General features: G+C 41.7%; 1 protein-coding gene across 1 annotated transcript in view; it reads left to right on the top strand.

Moving 5' to 3' along the window:
• Positions 1-5,210: 5,210 nt before the first annotated feature.
• The window catches only part of lrriq1 (leucine-rich repeats and IQ motif containing 1), a 33,247-nt gene continuing 13,932 nt past the window's right edge, over positions 5,211-24,525 (top strand). Inside the window, exons 1-16 of the mRNA XM_029522387.1 lie at positions 5,211-5,479; positions 6,050-6,146; positions 6,400-6,482; positions 6,571-6,691; positions 7,042-7,265; positions 7,494-7,568; positions 7,763-9,382; positions 9,591-9,743; positions 9,841-9,991; positions 14,775-14,968; positions 15,969-16,096; positions 16,331-16,404; positions 16,963-17,056; positions 20,745-20,927; positions 23,449-23,703; positions 24,329-24,464. Of these exons, the coding sequence (XP_029378247.1) occupies positions 5,363-5,479; positions 6,050-6,146; positions 6,400-6,482; positions 6,571-6,691; positions 7,042-7,265; positions 7,494-7,568; positions 7,763-9,382; positions 9,591-9,743; positions 9,841-9,991; positions 14,775-14,968; positions 15,969-16,096; positions 16,331-16,404; positions 16,963-17,056; positions 20,745-20,927; positions 23,449-23,703; positions 24,329-24,464 (3,705 nt within the window). The 5' untranslated portion in view covers positions 5,211-5,362. The remainder of the gene's footprint in view (positions 5,480-6,049; positions 6,147-6,399; positions 6,483-6,570; positions 6,692-7,041; positions 7,266-7,493; positions 7,569-7,762; positions 9,383-9,590; positions 9,744-9,840; positions 9,992-14,774; positions 14,969-15,968; positions 16,097-16,330; positions 16,405-16,962; positions 17,057-20,744; positions 20,928-23,448; positions 23,704-24,328; positions 24,465-24,525) is intronic.

The following is a 24,525-nucleotide window of genomic DNA, read 5'->3' as shown; positions in this document are numbered from 1 at the left end:
AACAGAATAAATGGTGGACTGAATCAACCTGTCAGACTCACAAATTCCAATTAAAACCCAAATTTACAGTTTGGTCATCGTTAGCTGTTGATTTATCAGTCTTTAGGAGGTATTAGCAGCGCAGCATCAAACTTTATTCCTTTAACAGAAGGTAGCTTAAATCTGCAACACCTGACAACCAATCCCATCTGGTCGAAAAAAGTCTAACAAAAAGCCCCTTTAATTGTCCCCATTCACCCTCAAAATGAGACATATAAATACATGAACAGGGCAGGACAAGCTCCATCAAGTGTTTTTTTTTTTTTTTTTCGCTCGCTTTAATAGATGAATGTGACTTCACTGACCTGCCTCACTGTATCTGATGGCAGCCAGAGCTGTCTGTGTCTTTGCTTTGCCGTAAGCTTCAGTAAAAAATACATGTAAAAGTCATGAAGCAGCACAAATCAAATCAAATGTCTTTATGCTTTGGTCAGAAATGTACAAATATAACCTTGAACACGAGGTGTGTGTGTTGGGCCAACAAATGGTGTAAATGACCCGTCACTAATATGTGAAAGGGGGAATTTTATTAATTCATGGAACGTTAGACTCACTAAAGTCAAGGCAGTAAAACATTTTAAGATGAACTTTCTGTAACGCCAAACAAAACTCTTTTGAGTTTGTGCATCACAGACACTATTTACTGCTAAAAAGTTAACATCCTGCAACTGTTACCCAATCATAGGATGTCCAGTATTTATATTTAGAAGAACTATTTTTAACATCATAATTACACACCGAGCCTTTAAACCAACAAACTCTCAGTGTGTGCTATTGTCTTGAAAAGCTCCTTTTTTCACTCAGGGGAAGCGAAGTGCATTTCGTGTACTGTCTGGGAGCTTTGATAGAGAAACTTCAGCTCCAACCTGCTTTGATAAAACAAAGGAAAACACAGAGTGGTGAGGCAACACTGACACTGTAACAGCCTTGATGCAGCCCTGTGTGTGTTGTGTGTATGTGTGCGTTTTTTCTCCAAAGATGAGTGTTAAAATGAGAACACGAGGCCTAACAAGTGCTGATTCCCTGAAACTGCTCGGGCCAAATAAGAACTGAAATACTCAATAGTGATAAATGCTATCTGCTCTCACCCTGTTGTGTCTTGTCCAAGTCAAAGTGTTCTAGTTTTTAACAGTGGGTTACCTGAGGATGTCTTTAGAGTGTGTGTGTGTGTGTGTGTGTGTGTGTGTGTGCGGCCTGTTTCCAAGCTGTCCTTTCTCTTTGACAGAGAACAGCCATGTCCTGACACAACACAGCAGGTCCTGCTTTTGGTTATGGTGCTTTTGTATTTTGTTACGACAACCCTAAAGGGGCTGTCATCATCTCCGCACCGGTCTGGGGGTTATTACAGACGCCTGGACCAACAGTGGTGGAACAGCCAGCGACTGAAACACCGCGGCCAGAACTGCTGTGGTCTGTTCCTCAGATGTCTTGTTGGTGAACGGCGTCCTGTGGCGTTTTCTTATGCACCAAAAGAAGTTATGTTTACATTCATTGTTAGTCGCCATAATGAATTGTGTGTATTTTTGAGGTCTAACAACAGGAACTGCATTTCCTTCCTCATTAAAACATATGCAAAGTCCATTTTTCCTAAAGTTTGTTTAGATTCATGTTTACCAGCATGCAGTCCTCTTCCTCCCCATCCCCATCTGTGTGCTTCTGCATATTTTGGCACATTCCCACCACCTGTAGATCAGAGGGATGCTTTCACTATTGGTGGGAATGTGTATCCCGTCACCTGAGGCAAACAAAATACAAAAACCAGCCCCATAGCACTACTACATTATGGGCCATTCAGGTCACTGAGGTTATCGAGTTTAAATCCAATTGGATGCATGAACTGCACAAACCTTTATTGTTCACACTGAAAAAAATTGAATAGTGAGTGAGTATTTTATTTTCTAAACTTCTTTCTGTCTTAGATATAAGTAAAACAACTTATTTCCCCAAGACAAACCAAGACCAGGCCAAAATCCAGAATAAGCTTTTATAGCTGTGACATCAATGCGATGCGTTTTAAACGTATTTATTTTTAGAAAAAAGGTTTAACAGCTAGTTGCTGACTTTTGATTGCCCTACTTGATGAAGGGAGTTATTGCCTAACCCACAGGCCTGCTATTACAATGGGACAGGTTTTGCCATCTGAGCACACACCGGGACTACACAACACACACACACTGGGCTACTATTCAGCACCACAACTGTGGTAATGTGCCTCTGGCTTACTTCTGGCACTTGCTGGCTGGGGCAGGAAACCCTGTTTTTTAAAGATTAAGAGTTGTGCTCCTTCTAGGAAGTGTCCTGTGACACAAAGCCAAGGAAAAGTCATGGGACCCAGTGACCACATCAAAACGCCAACAGCAGACCTCATTTTATGGTTTGCTTTATCCCATTCAGGCAGCATGGGAGGGAGGAGGGGTGGCAGTCACCATGTACGACAGTACTAAATGTCAAACCATCACAATAAATTCAGAATTGGATTGTAATGTAGGCATAGATGAACCCAAATATAATTAATGCAAAGCAAGTGAATTATCATAATAAATCATCTGTAAGGGGAGGAAAAACTTGATTACACTGAGAATGGATTAAATTTGTATTAATTGATCGAAAGATAATAAATAGATTCTTAAAACATAAATAAAATTTTTCTTTTAAGCTTCTTTCAGATGGCTAAATTTGGGAACATTGTTTCAGTCACACAGAACAGGAGGGTTAAATGTTAAATGTTGCGTTCCTCGAAGGAGAAAGTCAGCAGAGCGTGTCCTTTACAGCTCTGTCTGTTCACTGAGAGCCATTCTGCTTCCGCACAGTGGCTCTCTTTACATGGACTGAGCCCGAGCACAGAATACTGACTTTAACTTGAGACATTCCTTGTTTGGGTGGCGTATTCAACAGAACAAATGAGCTCACATTTAATTTGCCCCCAGTTGTCAATGTTGCTATTGAGAGCCCTGGGGGGGCCAACGCTGTTCTCAGCATGTGACCGCAGCGAGGATGCTTGCAGATGTTCAGCTTCAACATCGTGCCAATCTTTTAAAAAACCATTTGCAGATTTATTTAAAGTTAAAGTTAAAGTTACTTATTCAATAAAAGTTAGTTGGGGGGCGGGGGTTCTGATCACAGTTATGCCACAGTTATTTAAAGCAGATGTAGATGTACTAAGAGTCACACTGGTAGAGCAATGATAACATTGAAAAGCAGCTGCCATCCTGCTGAAGGAGAGATCATCTGGGTTAGGAGGCTTCTGATAATGAAATGCACCCATTTGAGCTAATGTTGTGAAGGTATAACTGTGCAACAGTGTGAAGAAGCACAATGCGCCATCGGTTGAGTGAGTGATGATTTGATCACGCATAACTACAAGAATGCAAAATTAGAGCGATTAGGCTTACGATGAAGTTCATGGAGGATTAGCTTGTTTAAACATTTCCCCCCTCACGTGCGTGTAATATGTTTAAACTACCATCAGGTTTACACACAAGTCGTCTTACTCGCAGAAGCCTATAATCTGGCTCAGAGCATTGAGACGAATCATCCATTTTCCAGCTTTTGGGTTTGGAATGTCAACTTAAACTCATGCTTGGAAAATGTTTCATTTTGATGATATTTTCCATTTTCTGTGATTACTTACTAAGATTAAATAGGACAGATGCACCGAACCAGGCTGAAAAAGGAGAGAAATGCATGTGTCACAGCACAAAAGCACAATTTACTAATTAATTTTAGGCATCATTCCTAAAGTTGTGGCTTGCTACCTCTACATTCAGAGTGTGCAATGACAGAGGGACGAAAGGTAGTTGGGGTAGCGACAATTTTTCCCTCCAATCCCTTCTTTCGTCAAAGCCCCCAGATGGCAATGATAGGCCTGATAGGCCTGGTGACTGCCAAGATAATGGCTACAGACGAGTAACAGAAAACCCTTGACAGTGTAAACACGCGGCTGCTATCCAAACTGCTGCTGCGTTTGGGCCGGACCTGCCATTGACTGGTGTAATCTGCTGTATAAATCTGCAGCTTGGTCCTGTCTGGCTGCTGTCTGGGTTCCGTGCACTTGGACAAAAGCGACGGACACCTTGCCCACTGACAAAGGGCCTGGCCCTAATCGGAGTGGACAAGGCTTGCTGATGGAGCCCTTTTGAGCAATTGAACTTGGTCAATGAATCTTCGGGGACCTAATGAAACATAAGGGACAGGCAGTTTGACTCCAACAACGAGGTTAGGACCAAACTGTCCTGTTTCTGCCCATCAGCCTGAGGATTGAAGTTGTGCTTTGACACGTGCTGACCTTTATGAAAGCATGTCCGTTGCGTTGACCTTGCAGGCCACATAAGTGGTGTATATGTGATGCCTTTCATTGTCATTGTGCAATTCAGTATTGGCCTTTGAAGGAAAAAGTGGTCTGATCTGGCGCCATTCTGTTGTTTTGTTTTTGTCGTGGAACGTCACGAGAATGGAGGAACAGGCCTTAGAGTGTCTCCAGACCAAACAGTTTGGGATGGAGGCCACGCTGTTTTTCTTTGAATCTGTGAGGAAGGAGACTGGGTTCTTTTTAGAAAGCCCTCGGGAATGTATATGGGAAAACCTGTGTGGGCCACTGGAATCTCCTCAAAGGGACAGAGCACAGCAAAAGTGCAGGGCCTTCACCACGGGAGAGAGGAGCCGGTCTTTGTGATCAGAAATGCCGTGGAAAAAGTATGCATTGTTCACAGCCCAACACATTTTTTGTTCTTCTGGTCCTGTGATTCACCTACGAGGTCTTTGACTTACTGAGCCCCCCCTTAGCTGGCTGCCCAAAATGCCCACACAAGCCTGTGACACTACATTTTATTTCACAAACCTCTGCTGTTCCCATATTCATTTTTGTTCTCTATTTGGCCAATACAAAGATGGACTTATTAAGATTTTGTGGCCAAGTAATAATATTGTTATTATTTTATACTTGCAATTATTGTAATTTTATCTTTAAAATATACTCAAAAACAAATCTTTAAGGGACACATGTGATACTAAATTTATAATCTGTAAAATATTTTCAAAGGCGCGTTTTATGAAGACGAACTGTCTTCGCGTTTTGCCCGGTTAGTCCCTCACGAGCTCACGTAGTTCACAGCGTCGTTTCCATGGAGACGCAAACTTTTCGCTTTTTGCTCTTCTGCAGCGGATAAATTAGCTTCGACGTGTCGAGCAGCATTTCAACTTTCAGATGAACCGCAATCGAGCGAATTTCCCCCCGAAAGTGTGGCGAATGTCGTTCGACTCTCTGAGCGCAAAACGCGGATTTTAAAAAGTGACGCGACGGCGAGCTGCTAACGTTTAAAGAGTCATGAGCGATGCCAATGAGCTGGTTGAGACTCCGGTGCGGGAGGTGAACCGTGAGTTTATCCGAGACATCGGTGACATTACGGGGGAGGAGGAGAGCTTTACGTTTGAAGGAGACACGGTCAGTCTGAGTCCTTTAACCGATGTAACTGAAAAACTGCATAAAGATGTTGACGTTAATTGGACAGGTGAGGTTGACAGCGAGTTAGATGTGGCTAAGCTAACGTCAGTGGCGACCTTCTCCCATCTGTGGCTATATGTTATATATCCCCAGGGTTTCTGTGTGTGTGTGTGTTTGTCTGTGTGTGTGTGTGTGTGTGTGTGTGTGTGTGTGTGTGTGTGTGTGTGTGTGTGTGTCTCCTGAGCAGACTCGGACCAGGACTGGGAAGTGAAGTGAAGCACACTTCCCAAAATGTCCCATGTATTTGCAGAGCCATTAAGAAAAATTGTGCAGATTAATTTGGAAGCATCTCCGGGACCTGAAATAAGATTAGTGGCATAGATAATGGATGGATCATGGACATCCTGTGCTCATAATAAACAAGCTTCATTACTTTTCACACCGACGATCTGTACACAAAATTCACCTAATTTACTTAATTCACCTTCTTAAATTACTTTGGCTGTAAAATGTTAGTGGTGCATGCTTTGGTAGATGGAAATAACATTAAACTGACTTTTCTGCCAACAGATTACAGATGATCTTCCACCCTCCCTGCTCAGCTACTTTGAAACCTCAAAAAGCAGAGCAGCCATCTGTGAGAAGCTCATCCTTGAAGGACTTAACGGTATGGAAACCTGTTAAATAGCAGGAACAGTATGAAACACTTCATATTTCTCAAAGCTCTTCTTATAAGATATAATCTTATGTAAGATCTGATAAGAAATGAATCTAAAACCTCTGTATTGACCGAACAGTTGTGAAAGGAGTGAGACTGACTAGGTTCTCAATAAAGTAAGACAATAAAGTTGATGTTGTTGAATAATTAATTAATAATTAATAATTAATAACATCTGCCCTTTCTTTAAATTTCATCCCAGACATCACTGCATCACATTGCACAGTGGACAAAATGAACTTGCCTTATGAACTTGATGAGGATGTGATGAAACTGAGTAAGCAGGTGAACATCTCTCTTTATAAACTCATCCAAACTACAGATCTACAAATAGCAAAGATCAAACAAAATTTTCTTGTTTCTTTTGATACAGGTTACCTGTGAAAAAGCTAATGAGGAAGACAACTCTGCCACTGACACCCTCCTTCTGTCTCCACCCACGGAAACAGAAGCACTTTCCTCTCACTATGTGTTCAAGTGCCCAAATAATGAAGGTACAGTAAATGTTTGGAAAAATTAAGTAAAAATGCCTTAAAGTGTCAAACTCAAAAGTATGTCTGAAAGTGTGTAAACTGAAATGCTGTATATATAGTTTATATATTGCATATATAAATATTTCACGGCTCTGATGAGGCCTTGCTCAGTATGACAATTCTGTCATGGAATGGTTGCTCACAAGAGGTCACTGTTGTTTTATTTTTCTAATTTGTGTGTTGCATGACATAGTCATTCATTAATTTTTTATGGTTCCTTTGGTACCAGATTTTAGACTACATTGGCATAGAACTAGTTTTTTTTTTTAATCTTCATTTGCTTATCTACTGTATTGTTGTACTCGTCACAGTTGAGGCTAAAGTGGGTGAATATGTGGCCTGTGAGCAGTATTGGGATTTCGAAGCGAGGACCCTGAGGAGCCCAGTGAAAGAGGAGGAGATAAATGAAAGCACCAAACAACCGAGAGGACACAGAGAAGGCCAACAGAGTGAGGAGATGACGAGAGAGGAGCAGAGGAGACAGAGAGAGAGAGAGTTTCAGCAGGAGTTGAAGAAGATGATGGAGGCAGAGAAGGTGGGTCATTTGTGTCTCCCTTCAGTCAGAATAGCCACAGCATGGAAACATGTAGCTTTTAAAGAAACGTCATATCGTCATATTGTAGTGAGTGAGGACATCCAAGAGAAAAAATCTGGTTGTAGCCAGTAGGACACAAGCTGTATGAAGAAACACATCTCATACAGTAGACAAAAATCCAGCTTGAATCCATAGTTATGATTAATTTTTTTATCTTTATTTTATCAGCTACAACAGAAGAAACTTGAGTTGATGGGGAAAGAAGCTCAGGAAAAACTTGAGCAGGAGTTTTTGCTTCAGCAGGTATGTCTGAAACTTGCATCCTCTGATCCATCAGAAGACAGGAGCTCCTGGAGTTGTTGTCAACTCTAGATTTACTGATCATTGTCCCATATTACTTTTAAGATCAACAGTGTTTGGGTTGTTTCTCATCTTTTATGAGGGTTGAATGTTTTAATCATACTTTGTTGTAACTAGTGACTCTCTCTACCATTCAGGAGCTTATCAGCGAATTAAAGAAACGAGTGGAAAGAGAAAGGAAAATGCAGGAGGAGGAACAGAAGAGGTTAAAAGAAGAAGAGGAGAGGAAGAAGAAGGAGGATGAAGAAAGGAAGAAAAGGGAGGAGGAGATGAAGAAAAAAGAAGAGGAGACAATTAAAAGGGAGATGGAGAGGAAAAGGTTTGAGGAAGAAAAGAGAAGGAAGAAAGAAGATGAGAAAAGGAGAAAAATAGAAGAAATGAGACTAAAAGAAAAGCACAGACAGGAGAAAGAAGAGGAGGAAGAAAAGAGGAGGAGAAAAGAGGAGGAACACAAGATAGAAGATTTGAGGAAAAGGGAGGAAGAGAGAAGAATCAAAGAAATAAGACTTGGGAAAGAGAAGAGGAGACAGGTGGAAGAGGAGGAAGGAAAAAGGATAGAAAATGAGGTCATAATAAAGGAGATAGAAAAGAACAGGAAAATAGAAGAGGAGGGGGAAACAAGAAAAGGGGAAAAGGAGAAAAAACAGACATATATGGAAAGGCAGAGGAGACAGGAGGAGAAAAAGAGAAAAAATGAGGAAGTGTATAAAACCCTTAAAGAGGAGGGGGGAGGCAGTGGTGACCAAGAAAAGAGAAGAGAGGAAGAGGTGAGGATGAAACAGGAGGAAATGAAGAGCATATGGGAAGAGAGAAAATGTCGGGAAGAAATAGATGTAGAGAAGAAAAGCGAAGTAGAGAAAATAAAGCTTAGGGAAGAGGAAGAAAATATAATGAAGGATGAAAAGAGGAGTCTTATTATTAGGAGTGAAGACAAGCGGAAAACAAAAGAGGCCGAGCAGGAAGAAGAAATGAGGCAAGAGAGAGAAGAAGACTTCAATAATATAGAAGAAGAAATAGAACTCAGAGAAGGGAAAAAAGAGGATTTGGAAAAAGCACACAAAGTAAAGGACAGCGAAATGGAACAGAGAAAAACAAAGGATAAAGAAATGAGGCAGGAAGAGGTGAAGGGACAACAACAGAAGGATAGTAGAAAAAATATAGAGGCTGACACAAGGCAGATTACAGAAGATGTGAAAAAAAGCAGAGGAGACACAGAGGAAAGAGGATTTGGGGAAGAAGAGGAAAGCAACAAGGTTATTATGTGTGATACTGAGGAGGAGAGAGCGAGTGAGCTGCAGGAGATGAAAGGTGAAAATGGCATGAAACTGAAAACAGAAAATTCAGAGGACACCAATAACTCCCTTACCTCACAACCAGAAGACCAGACAACTTGCATTCCCTCAGGCCTGAGTCCTTTCCACAGCGAGTCCACAGCTGGTCCCATCTGCTCTGACCTAAACACGGACATCATTCAGACCTCCACAAGTAAATCTATGGGCCATCGAAATGCAGCAGAAAAGACTAACACTTCCTCTGGCTCTTCACTCATGTGCCTCCCAAAGGACACAGAAAAGAAGAGACAGTTATGGATGAAAGAGTGCATCTCGTGGTCCAGACTGTCACTCCAGAACAGGAGGAAGCAAAACGGACATGTCCGATCTCTTAGGGGACCGAGGAGGACGACTGAGGCAGACAGTCTGCCACCTCTCTGCCTGCACACTCTGCTCCAGTCCATGGGCTGCAAATCCCTGCAAGAGGTAACCAAACGTTCAGCCATGATACAAACTGAGTGCTGATGGAGTTCATGTAGGATTAAGCCTTTTTTAGGATTTGGCCTTAAGTGGACATGAAGTAGTCAATATTTCCACGTAGTATGATGATAACTGTGCCATGTCACATGTACCAATTTTACCTTATGAATTTCAGTAAATCCCCTTCAACTTGTAATGTCTGCCTCTCCCTCAGGTGACCACAGTGAGTCTGGAGGACTTGACTGGCTGCAGTTTGACCCCTCTGGCTCAGTGCACTCGCCTTCAGTCCCTCACGCTCAGACGCTGTGGTCTCAAATCCCTGGAAGCCATCAAGCAGTTATCACAGCTCTGTTACATCGATGTACAAGTAAATATAAAAGACTGCTGACTTTGTTCCTCTTCTCTGAAACCTCTTTCCTTTGGTTATTTATACCTTTATTCTAATGAATTTGTTTTTCTCTTAGGAAAATGACATTTCATATGTCGATTGTGAAAACATGAGCAGTCTACGAGTTCTTCGACTTGGCCACAACAAGTTGATGTCCATTCACGGTTTAAATGGCACTGAAAACTTGGACTTTCTGGAGGTCTCACACAACTGCATCAGTCGCATAGGTGAGAAAAAAAGTGATTGTAAAATCTGATGTGTGAGGTCTTTAGTTCTTTGTACACAACTTCACTACTTGAGTAAAAGTACAGATACTCCTTGTCAAATATTATTCCAATACAAGTAAAAGTAGCTTTGTCAAAATATTACTTGAGTAAAATTACAAAAGTATTTGCTTAAAAAATTGCTAAAGTATATAAAAAAAATACCTCAGGAAATAAAGGAAAGGAAAGTAGCTTTATTGTCATTATCAAATACACTGATGCGATTCTGCTCAAAAATACTGTCAGTTACAGAGGCCCTACAAGAACCAGTCTCTGGAGGGATCTGGTCCAGTCCTGGAGGGACACTGTCCTGCAGGTTTTAGATGTTTCCTGGTCTAACACACCTGATTCAAATGATCAGCTCATCATTGAGCCCTGCTGAAGTCTGATCAGGAGTCACTCGTTTGAATCAGGAAACATAAGACATATTTTATGTGAACACAACAAACACAGTCCGGTCTCTGCTGGTTGTGCTGTGTTACCTGTTACTGTCTCTGCTCTTCACCTTGATTAATAGACCGTCCTGTGTGCTCCATGTCCAGTTCCTCCTCTGCCTCCTTTTAGTACTTCAATACTTCCTGTCATATATTCAGGATGATGGCAGAAATGGAGACCAGAATCAGTGAGTTAGAGTTGCAGCTCCACACTTTAGCTAGCTCAGCATGCTAGCGTATGTAGCTATAAAGCTAACTCTGTTTCAGCTGAGCTTGGCTGGTTGACGCTGGTAACCATGGTAACTAGCAGTCCGGTGCATGGACACATGGACACATGTCAACCGATTCGGTTCCCCCTCCAAGTTCCTGTTCCCCTTTACGCTGATTTACTGCTGATTCGTGTGTAGGTGCTCTGTTACCGTGTGTACTTAAAGAAGAAACGTGGTGATACACACCAGGTAATAATACGACCAAGATATATGATGTAGAATGACCCGATCGTTATGGAGAAATAATCCAGGTAGGGTGAGGATTATACATCGTGGCCATGTCTGTACGTGTTCCAGTTAAGAATATGACCACGATGTATAATCCTCATCCTACCTGTCATTCTACATCATACACCGTGGCCGTATTATTAGCTTGTAGCCAGAGTTTGGATGTCCTCTGTGGACATCACTTACAACAACACGGTCCAACTCCTCATCACAGAATACAAGTTTGTGTGCCTACACACACACACACACAACATTAACGAGTAATGTCGCGGTCCTTGTGTGTGTTGTTGTGTCTGAAGCGGTGGAGTGCTTCTTCTACATTTGCGGTCAATATCTTTACAGGAATAAATTCCTCTGCCCCCCCATGTCACTGTCTCTGTTACCTGACTGCAGCTGGAGCCCTCTCCTCTCTGTCTCTTCCTTTCTGATGGAGCTCCCAAACTCAGCTGTTTCTGTCAAAGATAACGTTTTGTGTCGGGCTTTAAAACAAGCTAGGCTAATGGACGTTAGCATTAGAGCCAGTTAGCTTACGTTACAAGCTAACGGCCCTGTTTCTTACCTTGTTCTACGTTTCTCGTCCCAAATTCACCGTCACAACCTTTTTAAAAAACATTTGTATAGGAAATTTCTCAACCATTTATTTTCTTATTCTTCTTTCTTTTCCTTTCTGATCACTGATGCTGACTGGACATTTTCCTACCGAACTTCAGACAACAGGCTAGCACAGTAACCAATGGGGGCGGGGCTTAGGGAAGGATCGGTGGTCAAACCATTTGTTGTGGGGGGGAGGGTGGTTACAATTAGGAAGAAAACAAGAAAACAAGTTACATACGCTTTCATTAAAATAGTTCATCTCAGTGGGTGTTCGCTTTACTGGTCTAGTCTGTGGACGCGTCCTGTCTCCGGTCTGGTCTCGGTCCGTTCCTGGAGGGGTGCCGTCACCCGTCTGGTCTGGTTCGGCCTAGGTCCTGGGGGGGGCGCCGTATCTGCATTAGCCCAGTCCATTACTCGCAACCAATTAACTCCATACACGTTCAGGTGCCCACACCGGAATGGACCTTTACATATATACATTTACATTACATATTACATACATTTAGGGTTACAGTAAGTCATACAATCACATTACATTTACATCATGTATACATATTATCATCACTAACCCCGGGGTCACCTTACATTACGTTATACATTACATTACATCACATCACATTACATCACCTACCCTAGCCAGGAATCGAACCCCTCCCACCTAGGTGCGGGGCGGCAGCATTACCGCTGCGCCACAGCGCTGCTCGAGTTGCAGCCTACATTTACGCTATTTCACCATTTCACATTTACGTCACCTGACCAAACGTGATGACGTCACACCCAGAGTGGGCTGCGATGGGCTCCAGCATCCCACGTGACCTCTTCTTCTTAGCTGCGAGTCCACGCCTGTTGACTTGTTTATAATTTTTATGAGTAAATAAATACCACGCTTTGTTGCTGAATTTTTCTTGTGTATATGCTACAGTTTAACTGGTTGATCAATCAATGACAATTATTTGGACCTAGTGAATGGATCATTGATTTTTGTAAAAGGATGCACTTACTTGGAACTAACGCCGGGCACAATCTAATTCCCAACCCAGTTTCCCAAAGGGTGGATGAGCGTTTGTCATGTGAGTGTATGTTCTTTATGGTAAAATGGACAAACTTGTGTTCAACGAGTTCGTGAATTAATAAAAAATACGGACACTATCTGGTGGGTGTTTCCGAAGAGCAGAAATATGTCATTCGCAGGCGCTCCGCCCGTTTTCCAAATAAACGGTAAGCTATAGTAACGTCATACATCAAAAACAATGTCATCAATCCGTCAGTCGAGCATGCTAACCAGCTAGCTAACCAGTTAGCTAGCAGTCCATTTCGAAGCGACTAACTAGTGTATGTGACCTGGCAGTGAGGTTTACTTAACGTAGGCTACTCTCGCACAGCTATGCTAGCTGGCATCCATTTACACAAAGATTGACAAAGAATGGCCAAACAAATGCATTCTCAATTTATTTTGTTATACAATAAATACCATACCAGTAAGTACGCACGACTCAGCAGTAAATCAGCATAAAGGGGAACAGGACGCGTCCACAGACTAGACCAGTAAAGCGAACAAGTCACCCACTGAGATGAACTATTTTAGTGAAAGATTATATAATATTTCAGTATTTTAACTTGTTTTCTTCCTAATTGTAACCACCACCCCCCCACAACAAATGGGTTGGCCACCGAGCCTTCCCTAAGCCCCGCCCCCATTGGTTACTGTTGCTATGCTAGCCTGCTGTCTGAAGTTCGGTAGGAGAATGTCCAGTCAGCATCAGTCCATCATCCAGTGATCAGAAAGGAAAAGAAAGAAGAATAAGAAAATAAAGGCTGGAGAAATTTTCTATACAAATGTTTTAAGTTTTTTTTAAGGTTGTGACGGTGAATTTGGGACGTAGAGCAAGGTAAGAAACAGGGCCGTTAGCTTGTAACGTAAGCTAACTCTAATGCTAACGTCCATTAGCCTAGCTTGTATTAAAGCCCGACACAAAACGTTATCTTTGACAGAAACAGCTGAGTTTGGGAGCTCCATCAGAAAGGAAGAGACAGAGAGGAGAGGGCTCCAGCTGCAGTCAGGTAACAGAGACAGTGACAGTGACAGGGCAGAGGAATTTATTCCTATAAAGATATTGACCGCAAATGTAGAAGAAGCGCTCCACCGCTTCAGACACAACAACACACACAAGGACCGGGACATTACTAGTTAATGTTTTTTTGTGTGTGTGTGTGTGTGTGTGTGTGTGCGCGCGCGCGCAGACCTGTATTCTGTGATGAGGAGTTGGACCGTGTTGTTGTAAGTGATGTCCACAGAAGACATCCAAACTCTGGATACAAGCTAATGAGTGTTCCAGCTAATAATACGGCCACGGTGTATGATGTAGAATGACAGGTAGGATGAGGATTATACATCGTGGTCATATTCTTAACTGGAACACGTACAGACATGGCCACGATGTATAATCCTCACCCTACCTGGATTATTTCTCCATAACGATCGGGTCATTCTACATCATATATCTTGGTCGTATTATTACCTGGTGTGTATCACCACGTTTCTTCTTTAAGTACACACGGTAACAGAGCACCTACACACGAATCAGCAGTAAATCAGCGTAAAGGGGAACAGGAACTTGGGGGGGACCGAATCGGTTGACACACCGGGACATTACTCGTTGTTTTGTTTTTTTTTTGTTTTTTTTTGGTGCAGAAAGACAGACATGTATTTAGCTGTGAGTGAGGAGGAGTTGGACCGTGTTGTTGTGATGTCAACAGAAGACATCCAAATTCTGGCTACAAGTGCAACAGTAGCGAGTGAAAAGAGCATAAATGGAAATGTAGTGGAGTAAAAAGTACAATATTTGTCTTTCAAATTTAGTAAAGTAAACGCATCCCCTAAACTAATACTCAAGTAAATTTACTTCGTCGCTGTCCACCCTTGCTCTACAGAAGCAGTTACAGATGAAGCTCGATGAGCCTGAAATCCGTGTACATCTTCCACTCTCCACAAGAGGGCAGCCTCTCTCTTCTTTTCATGTCTTTTCCTTCTAGTCCTGGACTTCATTCACTGCAGTTAAGGAAGTATGATTTATCAGCTGAGCTCACCCTGGGCCCTGAGCTGTGGTGCTTAAGTCATAAATAGATAGTGGCAAGGCAAGAGGTTAAATGAATCGAATTCCACATTTAGCTACTATAATATTTTGTTGTGAGTGAAGTGGCCTCTTTTCATCTTATCCCCAGCTGGTCTGGAGTCTATGAAGAGACTGCAGAGATTATCAGTGGACCACAACCAGCTGATCAGCACCAAAGGACTGAGGGACATTTGCACCCTTGTGCACCTGGACTGCTCACACAACCACCTGGCAAGTGTGGAAGGACTGGAGAGCTGTGCTCTGCTTCACACACTGGACCTGAATGCCAACTGCTTGACTGAGGTAAGGAGAAAAAAAAAACAAACAGTTGATCACTGAAAACAGTGGATCTGATGTCACTGTTCATAGTTGAGGCCTGTACAGAATCTGATTTGAAAAGAGAGGAGGGACCCATAAGGTTTTATTGAATTAAGCTCACGTCATTCTGTTTTCAACTTGTGAGAATGTAAATAATAATTTTTACGTAAGGATGATGGGAATTTCCACAGAAAATCATGAAGAAAAATAATTGTTTTATTCTGTTCCATATTTTGCTTTGTTTCTTTTGCAAAATAAAGAAACAAAAACATGACACAAAATTCACATAAATGATTTCATAACCACCACCCCAAAATTAATTTTTAGATATTTGTGGAAGGCTTCTGAAACTGAGAAAAAACATCTGAACCAAACATGTAATATAGGTGTCAAACTTTTTGTATGAGCTTAATTCTTTCAATCACCAACTCCCAAAACAAGCAAGCCCAGTTAACAAATCAAAGTTAGCAAAGACCACACTGTCCTTCAGTCCAGCTGAAGAATATAACGCAACACACTGGATGTGATGATCTGATGGGTTTTGTATGAGAACTCTCTTGTGCAAAACAAAAAGTTTCCACAATCAAAATTTCAACCAAACAAAAAGAGTAGGAACTTGGTGTGTGAAGGGTGTGTCAGTGCAATCAGGTTGAAATATCTTCTGGGAGATTGCTTTGTATCAGTTGGAGAAATGGCTAAAAAAATAAATCTCAGTGATTTCTAAATAAAGCAAAGCCAAAATGAAGAGAAGGTTGGGTACAAAATAAGAATAAAACAAAGCTAAATAGTATGTACGTCCTCAGTGTTCCCAAGGCACCACTTGGTCCTGGATGAGCAGACACAAGCTGGAGACTGTAAACACAGCTGGACTGAAACAACTGGCATTGATGGATTGGTTGCTGCTGGACCAGCAGCAGCTTGAAGTTAGTCTAACCCCTTGTTGTTACTAGTGTTATCTCACAGCCTCACCTTGTTTGTCCATCAGCCCCCAAGTCTCACCAACCACATCCTCCTCAGAGAACTGCACCTCGACGACAACAGCATCTCCTCCCTGCAGGGCCTCGCCGGCTGCTGGCTTCCCCTCATGCACCACCTCTCTGTGGCTCAAAACAGGTACTATCCACTGGACCCACACTGGAAAGAAATGTCCATGTCCATAATGAAATTCAAGACCTACCGAAACTTGTGGCTTTTTCTTTTTAAAAAAATGTAAAATACACATTTTGGCGACTCGTGCAATATTAATAAGTTAAGATAAACCAGGCACATCATTCTAAATGTTCTGTGTTTAAAGCAACATGAAGTGCAGTGTTCAAAAGATTTACCATACGACTCCCTCTTTCCTAGAATTACTCTGCTGCCCTCCATGTCAGATTTTGTGTCCCTGGCTAGTCTGGATCTTCGATTCAACTGCATGTCTGGTAACATGTTGCCTTGATTTACCTGATTAAATAAATCTAATTTCTTCATCATTAAGGAATATCAAGTCTACTACGTATGTAATGTGGGCAAATTTTCATTGTTTTTTTCATTTTCGTTTGCTGCCTTGTTAGAAAAACTTTGAATCCTGGGTTTTGAAAATTGATCTTAAAGATTGTTGTTATTAGTTTACATCCAATTTCACACTGATTACATTCCATCTGCATGCTCACAGACCTCCTATCACTCAGCCACAGGTTGATTTCACTCAGCAAAAGAAGTTATGATGGCTATAAATTTAGATGCACTAAAACTTTAGGCATAAAGACTTCTTGGGTCTCTCATTTTATATTGCGCTGCTGCATTCATATTGGCTCTGTTGCTGCCTTTTTAGAATGACTCCATGGAAATAAGATTCATAAGTCACCTCATGCCTCAATTTATTTCATTCAGTTGATGTAGCTCTGCATAACCAGCTGAGACACTGGTGAAAGTGATGGACGGTGGGAAACATATTGGTGTTGACATAGCCAAGTTACTTTTCCCCACTTCTGTCTCAGATCTGCAGAATGTGTGTGAAAACCTGGAGGGATGTCAGTTCCTTCGAGAAGTCCATCTCGCAGGGAATCCGTTGCAGCAGGAAAGTAGGTGGAGGTAAGGTGAAGTCTGGAAGGAGGCCATATTATTAAACAGGCTACTGTTTTCCAGGAATGAAATAATTTTGCTATCCCCTCTGTGTACCTCTGCTTTCAGGATGATGATTTCAATGCACCAGTGATGTTAATTCCTCTGTGGTACCTGCCATAGTTGTTTCCTATCAAACTAATGTAAATAGAAATATCTATTGTTCTTTCTGGAAATTCTTCAGGGGAAAAAAAAAAAAGTTTAGCTTCACCTTCATTTGCTCTGAACGATCACTCCATGTGATGGATGTTCAAAGTAACATACCAGTGAAAATCCAGTACTTCTCTATCACAAATTCGGTCTATTGGCTCTGGTAGTCTAAACATTCCAGCAGAACACAGGCCTTCCTCTCCACTTCCTAGGATTAGCACTGTGATCTGTGTCTGCTATTAGATTACTGCAACGTGCCACCGACATCTGTATGTGAGTACGTCATGCTAAGTGCTCCTAATTCCCAAAATATTGATACAGCAGAAAAACCAATTACCCTTTCAGTGCCAATTTAGTCATACACTTACAGTGCCTAAATATCTCTCCTACGTTAAGACGGTTAACAGAGTTATATGAGAAATATGCATCAATCTCGTATTTTCTTTTTGTTTTTGTCAGCGTTTCATAAGCAAAGATCTGAGCTGTTACAGGTTTGCAGTTATTTGGCTTACTCACACCAATGTAGTCACAGAAAAATACACAAAATATGAAAAACCATACTTAGCTCACCCTTAAAAAAAACCCTTAATGTTGTACTTTTTTTTTTCTTTTTTTTTTCAGCTTATCCAACAACATTCGAGCCTTTAAATGAGCAACATCATAATCATCAGATGAGTGGAGTCAGTTAAAGTGCAAAATGTTTCTGCTTTATTTACCACTAACCATTTGGTACAATATTACTAATATAAAATGTGTATTTATTTACTGGTGACTTCCACCAGTCAAAAAAAAGAACAACCTTAAAAACGTGAGTCACGTGTCAAGGTGATTTTTATTTATTTATTTATTTTTTTCATCTTAAACCTTGACTGAAACATTACCTTGATATTTCATTGAACTTTACCTAACCCCCAGTGCCAGCAGTGGAATTAACCCTCTGTATTTCCACACTCCTGCCCCGACCCTTTCATCCCAAGCCAGTTATAACACCGACTAAATTAAAGCACCAAAAGGCAAGTGCTGAGAAATTCACTCCCTGTTTGAAGCCAAATTTTTTTGGGAGATGTGAAAGGAAAAAAAACACTGGGCCTTGATTAATCAGGTCCACTTTAGCAGCCTTTTATGGAGGAAGTCTTCACTAAATGAAATACTAACTTGTTCTAATACAAACGAACTGGATGGAGAGGATGAAGGAATGTGGGCCAAGACCAGTTGTTACCCCCCAAAAAGGCAGATAAAATTTATATACCTTTCGGAGATGTTCAGGTTGAAGTCCAAGTCAATGCAGATATTGCTGCGAGATGGAAGATGGAGAGATTCGTAGCATCTAAATTGTGGCACTCTAAGCTTAGTTCCTTCAAAAATACACAATTTATGAGCCCCCAACAGGAGAAAAGTCAAGATCATGAAAACTGGCAAACTGTTCTGAAACCAGAGAGACAGCTCCCCAAGTTCTCATATAAATGGAATCCTCCATTTTAAACATCAACAGCTCATGGCATCTAATTGTTTTGTACATTGGTCTTCTCCCAAATAAGTCTAAGTGGCGTCCCCTCCTGAGCCGAATTAGTGCGCTCATGTAACAATCAAAAGGTCTTGTTTAGGTTTGGAGCTTCATTTGAAGACAGCCAGTCAAAGAACATGCCCAAAGGGTTGGAATCTAATCCCGATCTGTGTCAGGGAGACCAAGTGGGCCACATCAAAACCCGCATCCCCTCTGACAGTGCACAGATCCTGTCTTCTGTGGTCTCGTCTTTGACTCACTGTGGTCGGGGAGAACTTTGTGTGCTTTCTGTGAATGGTATGAACTTTTAAATCCCCAAGTATCTCAAGAAAGAAGTTAACAACCTGTATGTGAATCATAATACATTATGGATAAGACAAAAAGCACCCAAAGTGGCAAGATGATCGCACCATCAGCTTTGTTTCTTCATTTCTATCACAACAATCAGTGGTTGTGGTATGTAGAGTGCAGAGGACAGCAGATTTACTGTAAGGAGCTTTGTTTTAACTAATCCAAAGAGAGCTACCCTTAAAAGTCTATTACAGTCATGGATTGGTAAAACATATTGAGATTGACCTGTAAAGACATAAAATCAGACATAATCACAAAAACACACATTATGAGCTGGTGAAATGAAAACTTGCCCTCGACACACGTTTTATCCTCCTCTGGTGGCATGGTAGCAGGATTTAAGAGCTTGTAGTGCGTTGGGAATCAATTTTGAAAAACCCAGTCTTTCATAAATGTTTTAAAAAATCCACTTCATAGCCTGAGGGCTTGTATTTTTTTATGGATTTATTGTTGCCATTCCCCAGTGTCCTGTAGAGTTTCCAGCTCCACATTTTCCCACTGAACACAGACCACATTTGACCTGCGCTCTGCTGGTGGATGCTCGGAGTCTGTTTCTCTGGCAGATAGTTGAGATTCCTCTGCTTGTACATCCTTAGCCCCGGGCAGCGGTTACCTCTCCCCCAGACTCAACCATTCGGGGCTCCCCTCCATTTTAAAGACTAATCGTACCTGATGTTTTCCTTTAAGTTGGGATTTTTCTCCACGGCAGCTCTGTAACTACACTTTTAGACATAATAATCCAGTTAACAATTAAACTAATTGCCTCAAAAATTGTTTAGATTGAATGCTAGATCACAGTGTGCATTATTTATACCAGTGAATAAAGTTAAATAATTCACCCAATTACCTTAAATAGATTAGTCCAGAGGACAAATTGTACAGTGCACACAGCATAGAGAACAGCATGAACAATGAGTGGCCTCAGCGGGACCTCAATCTGTTTTATCAAACTGTCAAGAAAAAACAGCGAGCGGCTGCTGCAGACGTTTCTGTATTCGAGTACCTTTCCACCAAAATAAGCTAGTGATCATTATCACGATGGGGAGCGGAATTAGATTTATCGAGGATTAAATAGTGAGCTTGAAATAAAAACAAAACACAACCAAATGCACTTAAATCTGTTCAACACAAGTCAGAAATGTTTAGTGATTTCTGAGGCCAATTGAGTCAAATCATACTGATGCCCGGTGGTACAAGCCTCAGGGCAGAAACTACATGGCACATTCTGTAGCCCAGAGAAGACCTCTAGTCTCTTTTGAAAAGCTTCTCCAATATTTAAAATAGCATTTTTTTTTGGGGGGGGCTCTGTTTAAGCCACTTTCTATCACCTTGGTCTTTGATGTTACTGGTGTTAGTACAAATTGCAGGGTGCATTCAGTCATTTAAAACCTCTGATGTAATGTGTCAGCAGAAGTCTTATTAGAATGTTGATTTCAATTTATTATGAAGCTTTTCTTGGATTTTGTCTGCCTTGTAGGGATTATTGCAGTCTTTCTTTCCTTTCTTTTTGCAACAGCAACAAAACTGTTCTTTCAAAAGAAAAACGGTTGACCATTTAAGAAGTCAATTTTTTTGTTGTTAATGTAGAAAACATAAAAATGAAGGCTTTTAAAGCATGACATGAAATTTAATCCAATTTGCTGTCTCCCTCAGATCTGCTCTGCAGAAGGCTTTGCCTGGCCTGAGAGCTGTTGATGGCCAAGAGACAGACATCTTCATGTCAGCCCCTGCTGTTCCTCGGGTCAGCGCGGCCTCAGGCGACTGCTTCCTCACGTTTTGTCAGGCTCAGCTAAACCAGACTCGTGATTTACAGCAGCAGCACGACAGGGAGCTCAGGTAAGAGAAGAAGTTGTGTCTGCTGGTGTTGATGCACAGTCAGCGAGGTGACTATGGATGAACACAGGCCTCATGTAGGGATTATACTGCTTCTCAGCTGTGTTAGATAACATGTTTGCATTATCTGTGTTGGTAAAGTGAGTTGTGTAATGGCCATAGTTGGCACAGATCTAAGGAAATAAATAAATTGTCAGCTCAGATTTGTCAAACTGTCCTCAAGGTGTTCTACTGTACTGTTTTTCATAGTTGTACCTTTCCATCACCATTTGTGTTAAATAATTATTAATTCTACACCAAACTGACCAAAAATGTCTTTGATTTGTTCTGCAAAAATAAGTTCATTGATAAGATGCTGTATTGCACCTTTAAGAATGGGCTGATCGTCCTGGTAGACAGACAGACAGACAGACATCAAGCAGGCAGGAATGTGAGCTATCTCCTTGTTATGTCTGATACATAGGGTGTAGTGAGCCTAAAGACAACGTCCATCTATTTTCACAACTCCTTCAATGTCACTGGCCTCTGCACACATTGACAGTCCTGTGCTAGACGGGACCACCAACACTTAAAGCAGTGGTCAACTTTCTGCTTATCTTCATGACCCTTCCAAATTACGCAGCACAAAAGATGAAACGTGGCGACGGCTATGCACACAGGTCACACCGAGGACTCCTATGGCTCGGGGGTTAGCGTGGCGCTGCCTTTGCTTCACCCCTCGCTGTGTACCCTCTACCCCCCTGGCCCCTGGACAATGAGCCATTCTGGGGGCTTTGCAAGGACCAACACGACCATTTAACCCCTGGCCTGACCTTGTGTCAGACTTGGGTTTCGGGGAGGTGAGATGAGTGCCACACGCCAGTCTACTGGTGACTTTAAGATGGGAAGCTAAGGAGTTTACCAGGGGTACGGTTTCACAGCTTTTCTTTACTGGGTGCAGGTTGAAGTCTGAATACGCCTTTATTTCACATATACAAGGTACTTTAATTTCCAGTGCAAGCATCAAGTAGGAAAACACAAGTTTGTATGAGTAATCATTTCTGACAGAAGTCCATGAAAAAGTTATTGCTTCTTTCATTTTTCTTTGTTATGGCCACATTGTGTATTCTCCTTGAATGACTCTCATTACTGATCATTGCAAAATTCTTAAAACGACAAGCTGGATTTCATCAAAATAATGTGGAATCAATCCTTAATGTAATAATAATAATAGTTACAGTCAATATTCATCAAGACACGGCAATAAATGTGCATGCAAACTTCATAACTGACATGGTGAGTGTCCATGGTCAGGATTTACAGCCTTGGAATTTGCAGTAAGAGAATCACTTGTTTCTTGTAGGACTGTGGGATTTGCTATGCAATCATTCATCATCCGAACCTCCCCACCCTTACTTTCCACTCCACTTTGAGACTTGCACATAATGCGGGAGCAGGGGGTTGCAAATTTTTCTAAAAGGATGTACTCTTCATGGATATAGATTCCAATATTGTCAAATCTATGTAGAAAATAGTACTCATGTGCCCATGTACATTCAAAGAGCAGTGGGAAAGGTCTTGCTGGTCAAATGAGCTGTTTAAGTTTGTGTTTAGCTTTAGTATTTTCTTCTCACGAACACAAGTGTTACACTGCAGGTTCACTATGTCTTACACCAGTGTTATGCATGTTCATTGTGACCCTGGAGTGAACCAGCAGGTACAAGGAGGGAGGGGGGGGGGTCATTTGTGTCACAGTCCTTTTGAACCTCTCTTTCTTGTCCCACTGAGAATGAAGAGCTGGGTCTTTGTAGAGAAGAAGCCGTCCTACCTAAGGCTACTGGCCTTCCAGACCGACTTGGTGCTGAAAGCCCCTCAGGGTGGAGCAGAGGGAGGGGACGGGGGAGCGGATCCAAGCTTTCCTAATAGATTCATTAAGTTTCCATTGAGGTGGCTTTGTAGTCAGTTTATCCCCTCAGTGAAAGAGACATTATATGGTATTAGAGCACGCACAGGCCAGGGAAACTCTTCTCACACACACATGCTCACACACATTCACTTCACCTCAGATGAACCAGTGCAGTCAGAAAAATCTGATACTCCATTAATTTACAGGTTGAATTTCTCTTTTCTCAGAAAATGCTGAATACACTGTTTCTAATACTATTTCATAACAGTATGCCTTAAATTGAATTATTGTAACTCTCATGTGAAATACAGTTCTGCAATAATCATTACAGATACAATTGCTTTCAGTCTGTTTAATAAAAGAAAAGTTAATTAGATTTTAGTAAGCAAATATACTGATATGGTCTCAGGTGAGATTTCTTGATTGTCACTGTGAAGTATAAGACATTTTTCTTACTACATACATCATTCAAAATGAGATCAAAAGCCTTTACAGTGGAAAGTGGCCTCTAGTCATTAGTTAGGTTAGTTGACATGGATTCAAGCTAAGATACATTGTAATTGTATTATGTATTGGTGATTAGGTCCTCCACTACTACTAGAATCACTGCAGAGTCTGAAATTAGTTTTTTTTTTGCAGTAATGTTACATCTCACCTGGATGCTGTGAATAAGTCTTGCCGACACTTCACTGAGACTCTGAAGCTGGCCGTGGACCAGAGGTTTGCCCACGAATGTGGCGACCACACTGTATCCACAAAGCCTGAGATCGCACTGGACATGAACAGTAGCAATGCTGAAAAGTTTTCTGACAACCCCAAGCCCAGGGAAGAAGTTCCACTTACCACTCCAAACAGGAACAACATCAATGGGAGCTACTGGTCTTCAGAGGAGAGGTAATCTACAGTTGTCCCTACTTTAGACCCTTTAGGCCTTCACTCCTCCCATTTTGAAATTGCACCTGCGTCCAACCATCATCCTCAAAACCCCAAAAAGTAATCAACTGAATCAGTACTGTCCATGTATGTGCACTGGCCATCCAACAATATGCGGCTGAAAACAAATGAGAGACATCAGCTGATATAATGAGGGTACAAAACCTGATACTGCTGACTGAAAGTGAACTCCTTCGTTGTTTCATACAACACTTTTTATAGCAGCAGAGCATTTTATTAGTTTCTGCTGGCGGAGCGTTTGTCGTCATTGGAGCCTCCTCTCTTTGATTTACGGCAGAAGATGTTGAACATCTTATTCATTTTAACACGGAGCTTCATCATTAACACCGTGCTATCTTTGGGAGGACAATAGATCTTTGATATGAAGGGTAGCTCTGGACAGGCTGAAACTCTCTCAGGGTCATTCTCTCCAGATGTCAGCTCAGAAATAAAACCATGTTTTTGAAAGATGAAGGTGCTATGACTTCACGTTTATCCCTCACTTTGTGTGTGTGTGTGTGTGTGTGTGTCCTTTCTGGAGCAGCACAGCGGCAGTTGTGATTCAGCACTGGTGGCGAAAATACAGACAGAAATGTGGGAAGATTGGCAGCCCCCCCGCAGCTGAGGAGGGAGGGGAAGGAGGTGGTGGAAAGCCAGAGCCGGGACCTTCCTATATTAACAAAGGTGTTGTTGAACAAGACTATGCAGCAGCTGTCATCCAGGTAAAATGGTCAAATATTTACACTTTTCTGAATTCACTAAACTGTCCTCCAGATGATGACG

This window comes from Echeneis naucrates, chromosome 16 (assembly GCF_900963305.1).
Source record: "Echeneis naucrates chromosome 16, fEcheNa1.1, whole genome shotgun sequence".
NCBI lineage: Eukaryota > Metazoa > Chordata > Actinopteri > Carangiformes > Echeneidae > Echeneis > Echeneis naucrates.
The sequence above is the reverse complement of the archived record's forward strand: the minus strand, read 5'-3'. Positions and strand labels throughout refer to the sequence as shown.